The 13,859-nt window shown below is 30.9% G+C and overlaps 1 protein-coding gene across 1 annotated transcript in view; it reads left to right on the top strand.

Moving 5' to 3' along the window:
- The window catches only part of LOC145269024 (ovomucoid-like), a 39,597-nt gene that overhangs the window by 2,398 nt on the left and 23,340 nt on the right, over positions 1-13,859 (top strand). The window contains exon 2 of the mRNA XM_080124599.1: positions 13,044-13,170. Within this exon, the coding sequence (XP_079980725.1) occupies positions 13,044-13,170 (127 nt within the window). The remainder of the gene's footprint in view (positions 1-13,043; positions 13,171-13,859) is intronic.

Here is a 13,859-nt window from a genome sequence, read left to right as displayed (position 1 = left end):
AATACAAGAACCAGATAAAAAATAATAAATGTAAATCGAGGGGGCGGGGGATGTACTATTATTGGCACAAAAAAAATTCCAACAGTACTCTTTTTGAACACACCTAGTATTTTGAAGTTTGTAACTCTTGATATTTTTTGAACACCCATTCTGTGTAGCAAAATTATACATTTAGACTGTAGACTTTTTAAATACTCCTCGTATTTTGATGATGATTCTAAAATATAGTTTAGATACTTTTTGAACGGGCCTTCTTTGAAGCAGAATTTTAAATTTAGTCTTGATATGTATTGAATAAATCTTGGTACTTTTTGAACACACCTTCTTTGATAGAAAAATTATAAATTTAGTCTGTATACTTTTTGAACACTTGTAGCATTTTGGAAATGATTCTGAAATAAAGTCTGGATATTTTTTGAACGCACCGAGTACTTCAAGAAGGTTTGAAAATTTAGTCTGGATATTTTTTGAAATCATGTCTTATTTGGAACAGGGTTATGAAATATAGTCTGGATACTTTTTGAATGCACCTCTCATTTTAAACAGGATTTAAAGATATAGTCTGGATACTTTTTGAACGCAGCGAGTACTTCAAGAAGGTTTGAAAATTTAGTCTGGATATTTTTTGAAATCATGTCTTATTTGGAACAGGGTTATGAAATATAGTCTGGATACTTTTTGAACGCACCTCTCATTTTAAACAGGATTTAAAGATATAGTCTGGATACTTTTTGAACGCACCGAGTACTTCAAGAAGGTTTGAAAATTTAGTCTGGATATTTTTTGAAATCATGTCTTATTTGGAACAGGGTTATGAAATATAGTCTGGATACTTTTTGAACGCACCTCTCATTTTAAACAGGATTTAAAGATATAGTCTGGATACTTTTTGAACGCACCGAGTACTTCAAGAAGGTTTGAAAATTTAGTCTGGATATTTTTTGAAATCATGTCTTATTTGGAACAGGGTTATGAAATATAGTCTGGATACTTTTTGAACGCACCTCTCATTTTAAACAGGATTTAAAGATATAGTCTGGATATATTTTGAATACACCGAGTACTTCAAGAAGGTTTGAAAATTTAGTCTGGATATTTTTTGAAATCATGTCTTATTTGGAACAGGGTTATGAAATATAGTCTGGATACTTTTTGAACGCACCTCTCATTTTAAACAGGATTTAAAGATATAGTCTGGATATATTTTGAATACACCGAGTACTTCAAGAAGGTTTGAAAATTTAGTCTGGATATTTTTTGAAATCATGTCTTATTTGGAACAGGGTTATGAAATATAGTCTGGATACTTTTTGAACGCACCTCTCATTTTAAGCAGGATTTAAAGATATAGTCTGGATATATTTTGAACACACCGAGTACTTCAAGAAGGTTTGAAAATTTAGTCTGGATATTTTTTGAAATCATGTCTTATTTGGAACAGGGTTATGAAATATAGTCTGGATACTTTTTGAACGCACCTCTCATTTTAAGCAGGATTTAAAGATATAGTCTGGATACTTTTTGAACGCACCGAGTACTTCAAGAAGGTTTGAAAATTTAGTCTGGATATTTTTTGAAATCATGTCTTATTTGGAACAGGGTTATGAAATATAGTCTGGATACTTTTTGAACGCACCTCTCATTTTAAACAGGATTTAAAGATATAGTCTGGATACTTTTTGAACGCACCGAGTACTTCAAGAAGGTTTGAAAATTTAGTCTGGATATTTTTTGAAATCATGTCTTATTTGGAACAGGGTTATGAAATATAGTCTGGATACTTTTTGAACGCACCTCTCATTTTAAACAGGATTTAAAGATATAGTCTGGATACTTTTTGAACGCACCGAGTACTTCAAGAAGGTTTGAAAATTTAGTCTGGATATTTTTTGAAATCATGTCTTATTTGGAACAGGGTTATGAAATATAGTCTGGATACTTTTTGAACGCACCTCTCATTTTAAACAGGATTTAAAGATATAGTCTGGATACTTTTTGAACGCACCGAGTACTTCAAGAAGGTTTGAAAATTTAGTCTGGATATTTTTTGAAATCATGTCTTATTTGGAACAGGGTTATGAAATATAGTCTGGATACTTTTTGAACGCACCTCTCATTTTAAGCAGGATTTAAAGATATAGTCTGGATATATTTTGAACACACCGAGTACTTCAAGAAGGTTTGAAAATTTAGTCTGGATATTTTTTGAAATCATGTCTTATTTGGAACAGGGTTATGAAATATAGTCTGGATACTTTTTGAACGCACCTCTCATTTTAAGCAGGATTTAAAGATATAGTCTGGATACTTTTTGAACGCACCGAGTACTTCAAGAAGGTTTGAAAATTTAGTCTGGATATTTTTTGAAATCATGTCTTATTTGGAACAGGGTTATGAAATATAGTCTGGATACTTTTTGAACGCACCTCTCATTTTAAACAGGATTTAAAGATATAGTCTGGATATATTTTGAATACACCGAGTACTTCAAGAAGGTTTGAAAATTTAGTCTGGATATTTTTTGAAATCATGTCTTATTTGGAACAGGGTTATGAAATATAGTCTGGATACTTTTTGAACGCACCTCTCATTTTAAGCAGGATTTAAAGATATAGTCTGGATATATTTTGAACACACCGAGTACTTCAAGAAGGTTTGAAAATTTAGTCTGGATATTTTTTGAAATCATGTCTTATTTGGAACAGGGTTATGAAATATAGTCTGGATACTTTTTGAACGCACCTCTCATTTTAAACAGGATTTAAAGATATAGTCTGGATATATTTTGAATACACCGAGTACTTCAAGAAGGTTTGAAAATTTAGTCTGGATATTTTTTGAAATCATGTCTTATTTGGAACAGGGTTATGAAATATAGTCTGGATACTTTTTGAACGCACCTCTCATTTTAAGCAGGATTTAAAGATATAGTCTGGATATATTTTGAACACACCGAGTACTTCAAGAAGGTTTGAAAATTTAGTCTGGATATTTTTTGAAATCATGTCTTATTTGGAACAGGGTTATGAAATATAGTCTGGATACTTTTTGAACGCACCTCTCATTTTAAACAGGATTTAAAGATATAGTCTGGATATATTTTGAATACACCGAGTACTTCAAGAAGGTTTGAAAATTTAGTCTGGATATTTTTTGAAATCATGTCTTATTTGGAACAGGGTTATGAAATATAGTCTGGATACTTTTTGAACGCACCTCTCATTTTAAGCAGGATTTAAAGATATAGTCTGGATATATTTTGAACACACCGAGTACTTCAAGAAGGTTTGAAAATTTAGTCTGGATATTTTTTGAAATCATGTCTTATTTGGAACAGGGTTATGAAATATAGTCTGGATACTTTTTGAACGCACCTCTCATTTTAAGCAGGATTTAAAGATATAGTCTGGATATATTTTGAACACACCGAGTACTTCAAGAAGGTTTGAAAATTTAGTCTGGATATTTTTTGAAATCATGTCTTATTTGGAACAGGGTTATGAAATATAGTCTGGATACTTTTTGAACGCACCTCTCATTTTAAACAGGATTTAAAGATATAGTCCGGATATATTTTGAATACACCGAGTACTTCAAGAAGGTTTGAAAATTTAGTCTGGATATTTTTTGAAATCATGTCTTATTTGGAACAGGGTTATGAAATATAGTCTGGATACTTTTTGAACGCACCTCTCATTTTAAGCAGGATTTAAAGATATAGTCTGGATATATTTTGAACACACCGAGTACTTCAAGAAGGTTTGAAAATTTAGTCTGGATATTTTTTGAAATCATGTCTTATTTGGAACAGGGTTATGAAATATAGTCTGGATACTTTTTGAACGCACCTCTCATTTTAAACAGGATTTAAAGATATAGTCTGGATACTTTTTGAACGCACCGAGTACTTCAAGAAGGTTTGAAAATTTAGTCTGGATATTTTTTGAAATCATGTCTTATTTGGAACAGGGTTATGAAATATAGTCTGGATACTTTTTGAACGCACCTCTCATTTTAAACAGGATTTAAAGATATAGTCTGGATACTTTTTGAACGCACCTCTCATTTTAAACAGGATTTAAAGATATAGTCTGGATACTTTTTGAACGCACCGAGTACTTCAAGAAGGTTTGAAAATTTAGTCTGGATATTTTTTGAAATCATGTCTTATTTGGAACAGGGTTATGAAATATAGTCTGGATACTTTTTGAACGCACCTCTCATTTTAAACAGGATTTAAAGATATAGTCTGGATACTTTTTGAACGCAGCGAGTACTTCAAGAAGGTTTGAAAATTTAGTCTGGATATTTTTTGAAATCATGTCTTATTTGGAACAGGGTTATGAAATATAGTCTGGATACTTTTTGAACGCACCTCTCATTTTAAACAGGATTTAAAGATATAGTCTGGATACTTTTTGAACGCACCTCTCATTTTAAACAGGATTTAAAGATATAGTCTGGATACTTTTTGAACGCACCTCTCATTTTAAACAGGATTTAAAAATATAGTCTGGATATATTTTGAACGCACCTAGTATTTTGAAGAGGATTTACAAATTTAGTCTGGCTATTTTTTGAACGCATCTCTTATTTTGAAGATGCTTTTAAATAATAGTCTGGATACTTTTTGAACACACTTCCCATTTTGCAGATAATCTATATATATAAAAACGAAAATCTGTATGTATGGATGATCACTTTTTCTGTAGGTCCGCAAAAGGATTTTTTTCGGCGGCTTCTCGAGGCCGTCGCTCATTTTTAAAACTTTTTATATCACGTCAAATCATAATATCTACGAGTTACGAACGGGGGTCGCCCATCTATTTAATTTGCCCGACTTTGAAACGTTAAATATTCGACATTTTGGGATCGCCGCATATTGCTTTCGTTTTTCGGTATAAAAAAAAGTAAAACTCGATTTGAATCCCTGGCCCCTTTGGAGGTTTGCCCCTCAGGCCAAGATCAAAGTGTAGTATCTGTTCCAGCAGATACTGCAAGCAAAGACCATATGTGGGGGAAACACCACATATAAGACCTTGGTCAATGTAGAGGCAACCCTTCATACCAATTGTCACTATCCAGCTTCCCTACTCCCTGGGGAGTTGGTCCCCATTTCCCCCTCACTCCTCACATTAAAAATCGGCCTTGTGCCTAATTTACTCAGTGGGGAGCAAATAAATACCGTGGCCCACGGCCAGTGGTCTCTAGAAAGCAATGTAACGTTTGGTCAATGTCGGCTTACTGTCGTCATATCAGACGGTTGCTTTCATTTTGAGACGAGACACTCCCCTAATAAACGGGGGAGCTGGTTTTCCCCAAAGTTAAGAAAAAACAAACAAACCGGGTTATTGACCTCATTAAAAACTGTCCCGCAGAAAATGTTCACTGCTGAATAGCTATTGCTTACGTCGTTGTTGTCGTCGTAATGCTCACACAACATGTTAACTCCACGACTTCCACTTGACGTCATTTAGTGCGGGCACCTGTCAATTCTCTCCTTCCTTAAATAAATTAAAAAATCCTTCAGTAACTCATTCTGGCGGGCCAAGCGTTTAACGTATCATGTTTTTTTAACATTTTATTTTCCAACTTCGCCTCAGGGCTTCGGGTTCGATCCTACCAACTTACCCGAACTTTTTTTTACCCACTCCCAGGGTTTCTTTTTGATTTAAGAGCACACACACACACCTCGTAACACCCGGGCAACGCCGGGTACCCCCGCTAGTTTTAAAATATAGTCTGAATACTTTTTAAATGCACTTCCCATTTTGAACACAATTTAAAATATAGTCTGAATACTTTCTGAACACACCTATCATTTTGAACAAGATTTAAAAATATAGTCTGGATACTTTTTGAACACACCTATCATTTTGAACAGGATTTTTAAATATAGTCTGGATACTTTTTGAACACACCTCTTATTTTGAACAGGATTTTAAAATAGAGTCTGGATACTTTTTGAACACACCTATCATTTTGAACAGGATTTTAAAATATAGTCTGGATACTTTTTGAACACACCTATCATTTTGAACAGGATTTTAAAATAGAGTCTGGATACTTTTTGAACAGGATGTTAAAATATAGTCTGGATACTTTTTGAACACACCTCTTATTTTGAACAGGATTTTAAAATATAGTCTGGATACTTTTTGAACACACCTCTTATTTTGAACAGGATTTTAAAATATAGTCTGGATACTTTTTGAACACACCTATCATTTTGAACAGGATTTTAAAATAGAGTCTGGATACTTTTTGAACAGGATGTTAAAATATAGTCTGGATACTTTTTGAACACACCTCTTATTTTGAACAGGATTTTAAAATAGAGTCTGGATACTTTTTGAACACACCTATCATTTTGAACAGGATTTTAAAATATAGTCTGGATACTTTTTGAACACACCTATCATTTTGAACAGGATTTTAAAATAGAGTCTGGATACTTTCTGAACACACCTATCATTTTGAACAAGATTTTAAAATATAGTCTGGATACTTTTTGAACACACCTATCATTTTGAACAGGATTTTAAAATATAGTCTGGATACTTTTTGAACACACCTATCATTTTGAACAGGATTTTAAAATATAGTCTGGATACTTTTTGAACACACCTATCATTTTGAACAAGATTTTAAAATATAGTCTGGATACTTTTTGAACACACCTATCATTTTGAACAAGATTTTAAAATAGAGTCTGGATACTTTTTGAACACACCTATCATTTTGAACAGGATTTTAAAATAGAGTCTGGATACTTTTTGAACACACCTATCATTTTGAACAGGATTTTAAAATAGAGTCTGGATACTTTTTGAACACACCTATCATTTTGAACAGGATTTTAAAATAGAGTCTGGATACTTTTCGAACAGGATGTTAAAATATAGTCTGGATACTTTTTGAACACACCTCTTATTTTGAACAGGATTTTAAAATAGAGTCTGGATACTTTTTGAACACACCTATCATTTTGAACAGGATTTTAAAATAGAGTCTGGATACTTTTTGAACACACCTATCATTTTGAACAAGATTTTAAAATATAGTCTGGATACTTTTTGAACACACCTATCATTTTGAAAAAGATTTTAAAATAGAGTTTGGATACTTTTTGAACACACCTATCATTTTGAACAGGATTTTAAAATAGAGTCTGGATACTTTTTGAACACACCTATCATTTTGAACAGGATTTTAAAATAGAGTCTGGATACTTTTTGAACACACCTATCATTTTGAACAGGATTTTAAAATATAGTCTGGATACTTTTTGAACACACCTATCATTTTGAACAAGATTTTAAAATATAGTCTGGATACTTTTTGAACACACCTATCATTTTGAACAAGATTTTAAAATATAGTCTGGATACTTTTTGAACACACCTATCATTTTGAACAAGATTTTAAAATATAGTCTGGATACTTTTTGAACACACCTATCATTTTGAACAAGATTTTAAAATATAGTCTGGATACTTTTTGAACACACCTATCATTTTGAACAAGATTTTAAAATATAGTCTGGATACTTTTTGAACACACCTATCATTTTGAACAAGATTTTAAAATATAGTCTGGATACTTTTTGAACACACCTATCATTTTGAACAAGATTTTAAAATATAGTCTAGATACTTTTTGAACACACCTATCATTTTTAACAAGATTTTAAAATAGAGTCTGGATACTTTTTGAACACACCTATCATTTTGAACAGGATTTTAAAATAGAGTCTGGATACTTTTTGAACACACCTATCATTTTGAACAGGATTTTAAAATATAGTCTGGATACTTTTTGAACACACCTATCATTTTGAACAGGATTTTAAAATATAGTCTGGATACTTTTTGAACACACCTATCATTTTGAACAAGATTTTAAAATATAGTCTGGATACTTTTTGAACACACCTATCATTTTGAACAGGATTTTAAAATATAGTCTGGATACTTTTTGAACACACCTATCATTTTGAACAGGATTTTAAAATATAGTCTGGATACTTTTTGAACACACCTATCATTTTGAACAAGATTTTAAAATAGAGTCTGGATACTTTTTGAACACACCTATCATTTTGAACAGGATTTTAAAATATAGTCTGGATACTTTTTGAACACACCTATCATTTTGAACAAGATTTTAAAATATAGTCTGTATACTTTTTGAACACACCTATCATTTTGAACAAGATTTTAAAATATAGTCTGGATACTTTTTGAACACACCTATCATTTTGAACAAGATTTTAAAATATAGTCTGGATACTTTTTGAACACACCTATCATTTTGAACAAGATTTTAAAATAGAGTCTGGATACTTTTTGAACACACCTATCATTTTGAACAGGATTTTAAAATATAGTCTGGATACTTTTTGAACACACCTATCATTTTGAACAAGATTTTAAAATATAGTCTGGATACTTTTTGAACACACCTATCATTTTGAACAAGATTTTAAAATATAGTCTGGATACTTTTTGAACACACCTATCATTTTGAACAAGATTTTAAAATATAGTCTGGATACTTTTTGAACACACCTATCATTTTGAACAAGATTTTAAAATAGAGTCTGGATACTTTTTGAACACACCTATCATTTTGAACAAGATTTTAAAATATAGTCTGGATACTTTTTGAACACACCTATCATTTTGAACAAGATTTTAAAATATAGTCTAGATACTTTTTGAACACACCTATCATTTTTAACAAGATTTTAAAATAGAGTCTGGATACTTTTTGAACACACCTATCATTTTGAACAAGATTTTAAAATATAGTCTGGATACTTTTTGAACACACCTATCATTTTGAACAAGATTTTAAAATATAGTCTTGATACTTTTTGAACACATATATCATTTTGAACAAGATTTTAAAATATAGTCTGGATACTTTTTGAACACACCTATCATTTTGAACAAGATTTTAAAATAGAGTCTGGATACTTTTTGAACACACCTATCATTTTGAACAGGATTTTAAAATATAGTCTGGATACTTTTTGAACACACCTATCATTTTGAACAGGATTTTAAAATAGAGTCTGGATACTTTTTGAACACACCTATCATTTTGAACAGGATTTTAAAATATAGTCTGGATACTTTTTGAACACACCTATCATTTTGAACAAGATTTTAAAATATAGTCTGAATACTTTTTGAACACACCTATCATTTTGAACAAGATTTTAAAATATAGTCTGGATACTTTTTGAACACACCTGTCATTTTGAACAAAATTTTAAAATATAGTCTGGATACTTTTTGAACACACCTATCATTTTGAACAAGATTTTAAAATATAGTCTGGATACTTTTTGAACACACCTATCATTTTTAACAAGATTTTAAAATATAGTCTGGATACTTTTTGAACACACCTATCATTTTGAACAAGATTTTAAAATATAGTCTTGATACTTTTTGAACACACCTATCATTTTGAACAAGATTTTAAAATAGAGTCTGGATACTTTTTGAACACACCTATCATTTTGAACAGGATTTTAAAATATAGTCTGGATACTTTTTGAACACACCTATCATTTGAACAAGATTTTAAAATAGAGTCTGGATACTTTTTGAACACACCTATCATTTTGAACAGGATTTTAAAATAGAGTCTGGATACTTTTTGAACACACCTATCATTTTGAACAAGATTTTAAAATATAGTCTGGATACTTTTTGAACACACCTATCATTTTGAACAAGATTTTAAAATATAGTCTGGATACTTTTTGAACACACCTATCATTTTGAACAAGATTTTAAAATATAGTCTGGATACTTTTTGAACACACCTATCATTTTGAACAAGATTTTAAAATAGAGTCTGGATACTTTTTGAACACACCTATCATTTTGAACAGGATTTTAAAATATAGTCTGGATACTTTTTGAACACACCTATCATTTTGAACAGGATTTTTAAATATAGTCTGGATACTTTTTGAACACACCTATCATTTTGAACAAGATTTTAAAATATAGTCTGGATACTTTTTGAACACACCTATCATTTTGAACAAGATTTTAAAATATAGTCTGGATACTTTTTGAACACACCTATCATTTTGAACAAGATTTTAAAATAGAGTCTGGATACTTTTTGAACACACCTATCATTTTGAACAGGATTTTAAAATAGAGTCTGGATACTTTTTGAACACACCTATCATTTTGAACAAGATTTTAAAATATAGTCTGGATACTTTTTGAACACACCTATCATTTTGAACAAGATTTTAAAATAGAGTCTGGATACTTTTTGAACACACCTATCATTTTGAACAGGATTTTAAAATAGAGTCTGGATACTTTTTGAACACACCTATAATTTTGAACAGGATTTTAAAATATAGTCTGGATACTTTTTGAACACACCTATAATTTTGAACAGGATTTTAAAATATAGTCTGGATACTTTTTGAACACACCTATCATTTTGAACAAGATTTTAAAATATAGTCTGGATACTTTTTGAACACACCTATCATTTTGAACAGGATTTTAAAATATAGTCTGGATACTTTTTGAACACACCTATCATTTTGAACAAGATTTTAAAATATAGTCTGGATACTTTTTGAACACACCTATCATTTTGAACAAGATTTTAAAATATAGTCTTGATACTTTTTGAACACACCTATCATTTTGAACAAGATTTTAAAATATAGTCTGGATACTTTTTGAACACACCTATCATTTTGAACAAGATTTTAAAATAGAGTCTGGATACTTTTTGAACACACCTATCATTTTGAACAGGATTTTAAAATAGAGTCTGGATACTTTTTGAACACACCTATCATTTTGAACAGGATTTTAAAATAGAGTCTGGATACTTTTTGAACACACCTATCATTTTGAACAAGATTTTAAAATATAGTCTGGATACTTTTTGAACACACCTATCATTTTGAACAGGATTTTAAAATATAGTCTGGATACTTTTTGAACACACCTATCATTTTGAACAGGATTTTAAAATATAGTCTGGATACTTTTTGAACACACCTATCATTTTGAACAAGATTTTAAAATAGAGTCTTGATACTTTTTGAACACACCTATCATTTTGAACAGGATTTTAAAATAGAGTCTGGATACTTTTTGAACAGGATGTTAAAATATAGTCTGGATACTTTTTGAACACACCTCTTATTTTGAACAAGATTTTAAAATAGAGTCTGGATACTTTCTGGACACACCTATCATTTTGAACAGGATTTTAAAATATAGTCTGGATACTTTTTGAACACACCTATCATTTTGAACAGGATTTTAAAATAGAGTCTGGATACTTTTTGAACACACCTATCATTTTGAACAGGATTTTAAAATAGAGTCTTGATACTTTTTGAACACACCTATCATTTTGAACAGGATTTTAAAATAGAGTCTGGATACTGTTTGAACACACCTATCATTTTGAACAAGATTTTAAAATATAGTCTGGATACTTTTTGAACACACCTATCATTTTGAACAGGATTTTAAAATAGAGTCTGGATACTTTTTGAACACACCTATCATTTTGAACAGGATTTTAAAATATAGTCTGGATACTTTTTGAACACACCTATCATTTTGAACAGGATTTTAAAATAGAGTCTGGATACTTTTTGAACACACCTATCATTTTGAACAGGATTTTAAAATAGAGTCTTGATACTTTTTGAACACACCTATCATTTTGAACAGGATTTTAAAATAGAGTCTGGATACTTTTTGAACACACCTATCATTTTGAACAAGATTTTAAAATATAGTCTGGATACTTTTTGAACACACCTATCATTTTGAACAGGATTTTAAAATAGAGTCTTGATACTTTTTGAACACACCTATCATTTTGAACAGGATTTTAAAATAGAGTCTGGATACTTTTTGAACACACCTATCATTTTGAACAGGATTTTAAAATAGAGTCTTGATACTTTTTGAACACACCTATCATTTTGAACAGGATTTTAAAATAGAGTCTGGATACTTTTTGAACACACCTATCATTTTGAACAGGATTTTAAAATATAGTCTGGATACTTTTTGAACACACCTATCATTTTGAACAAGATTTTAAAATATAGTCTGGATACTTTTTGAACACACCTATCATTTTGAACAGGATTTTAAAATATAGTCTGGATACTTTTTGAACACACCTATCATTTTGAACAAGATTTAAAAATATAGTCTGGATACTTTTTGAACACACCTATCATTTTGAACAAGATTTTAAAATGTAGTCTGGATACTTTTTGAACACACCTATCATTTTGAACAGGATTTAAAAATATAGTCTGGATACTTTTTGAACACACCTATCATTTTGAACAAGATTTAAAAATATAGTCTGGATACTTTTTGAACACACCTATCATTTTGAACAGGATTTTAAAATATAGTCTGGATACTTTTTGAACACACCTATCATTTTGAACAAGATTTAAAAATATAGTCTGGATACTTTTTGAACACACCTATCATTTTGAACAGGATTTTAAAATATAGTCTGGATACTTTTTGAACACCCCTTGTTTTCAACAGGATTTAAAAATATAGTCTGGATACTTTTTGAACACACCTATCATTTTGAACAAGATTTAAAAATATAGTCTGGATACTTTTTGAACACACCTTGTTTTCAACAGGATTTAAAAATATAGTCTGGATACTTTTTGAACACACCTTGTTTTCAACAGGATTTAAAAATATAGTCTGGATACTTTTTGAACACACCTTGTTTTCAACAAGATTTAAAAATATAGTCTGGATACTTTTTGAACACACCTTGTTTTCAACAGGATTTAAAAATATAGTCTGGATACTTTTTGAACACACCTATCATTTTGAACAGGATTTTAAAATAGAGTCTTGATACTTTTTGAACGGACGCTGCATTTCGAATAAATATTCTGGATTGAAAACACTTCGCATATAGCATTCAGCCATTTTTTTTCCTCATTTAAAATCATGCTCTTTTTTTTCTCAATGCAGCTCCTTCAAACTGTAATATCCTCGGTGACCAATGGTGCAAGGAGATAATGAAATTAGATTGCAACCAACCTCCGCATAACCAACTGGTTCACCTGTGTGGAACCGACGGAAAAACGTATAACTCAAGGTAGGTTGATTTTTAGTTGAAAACTTGTGATTAGGTTTGTATTACTTGTAGTGATCGGACTATAGTTCTCATCAAGAGTGTTATTTGTCCAACGCTTCTAAACAACAACATGCCTGAAGACGGTCAAAGGTCAATTCAACCGAAACGTTACACAAATAACGCTCAAGATGAGAACAATAGTCCGATCAATACAAATAATACAATCAGTCTTCATCTAAAAAAATTTGTTACTAATAACAAAGTTGTCCGAAAAGTTCTGAGCGTCTTTTAGACACGCAAAGACGATTGGAAAAGATTTTGACTTTCTTAACAACTAGCAGGTCGCTCGGCATTGCCTGGTTGTAAAATACGCTTAAACATGATATTTTGATCAATACATAAGCACTAGAGAATCAACCGTTCGGAAGTGGTTTGCAAAATTTAAAATGGGAAACTTGAAGGTGACACTCGCAATGAAAGACCCTCAACGTTTTAATTTATTTATTGCTGACTATGATTTTCATCTTTTTTTTTTTTTACATGGGGGTTACCACTTATCAAGGCCCAAAGGCCACTCAGGGATAAGGGTTATTGCGTGTACAGTAATCAATGAGATAGTATTGTAGTAATCATTAGTATTGGGGGTTTTGATAGAATGTCTTACTTAAGGGGGCGGTTTGTCAGGAGTTTGTTTATGTTGGACTTGAAGA

This window comes from Euprymna scolopes, chromosome 45 (genome assembly GCF_053919585.1).
Source record: "Euprymna scolopes isolate OS-2025 chromosome 45, ASM5391958v1, whole genome shotgun sequence".
NCBI lineage: Eukaryota > Metazoa > Mollusca > Cephalopoda > Sepiida > Sepiolidae > Euprymna > Euprymna scolopes.
This window is presented reverse-complemented; position numbering and strand designations above follow the sequence as displayed.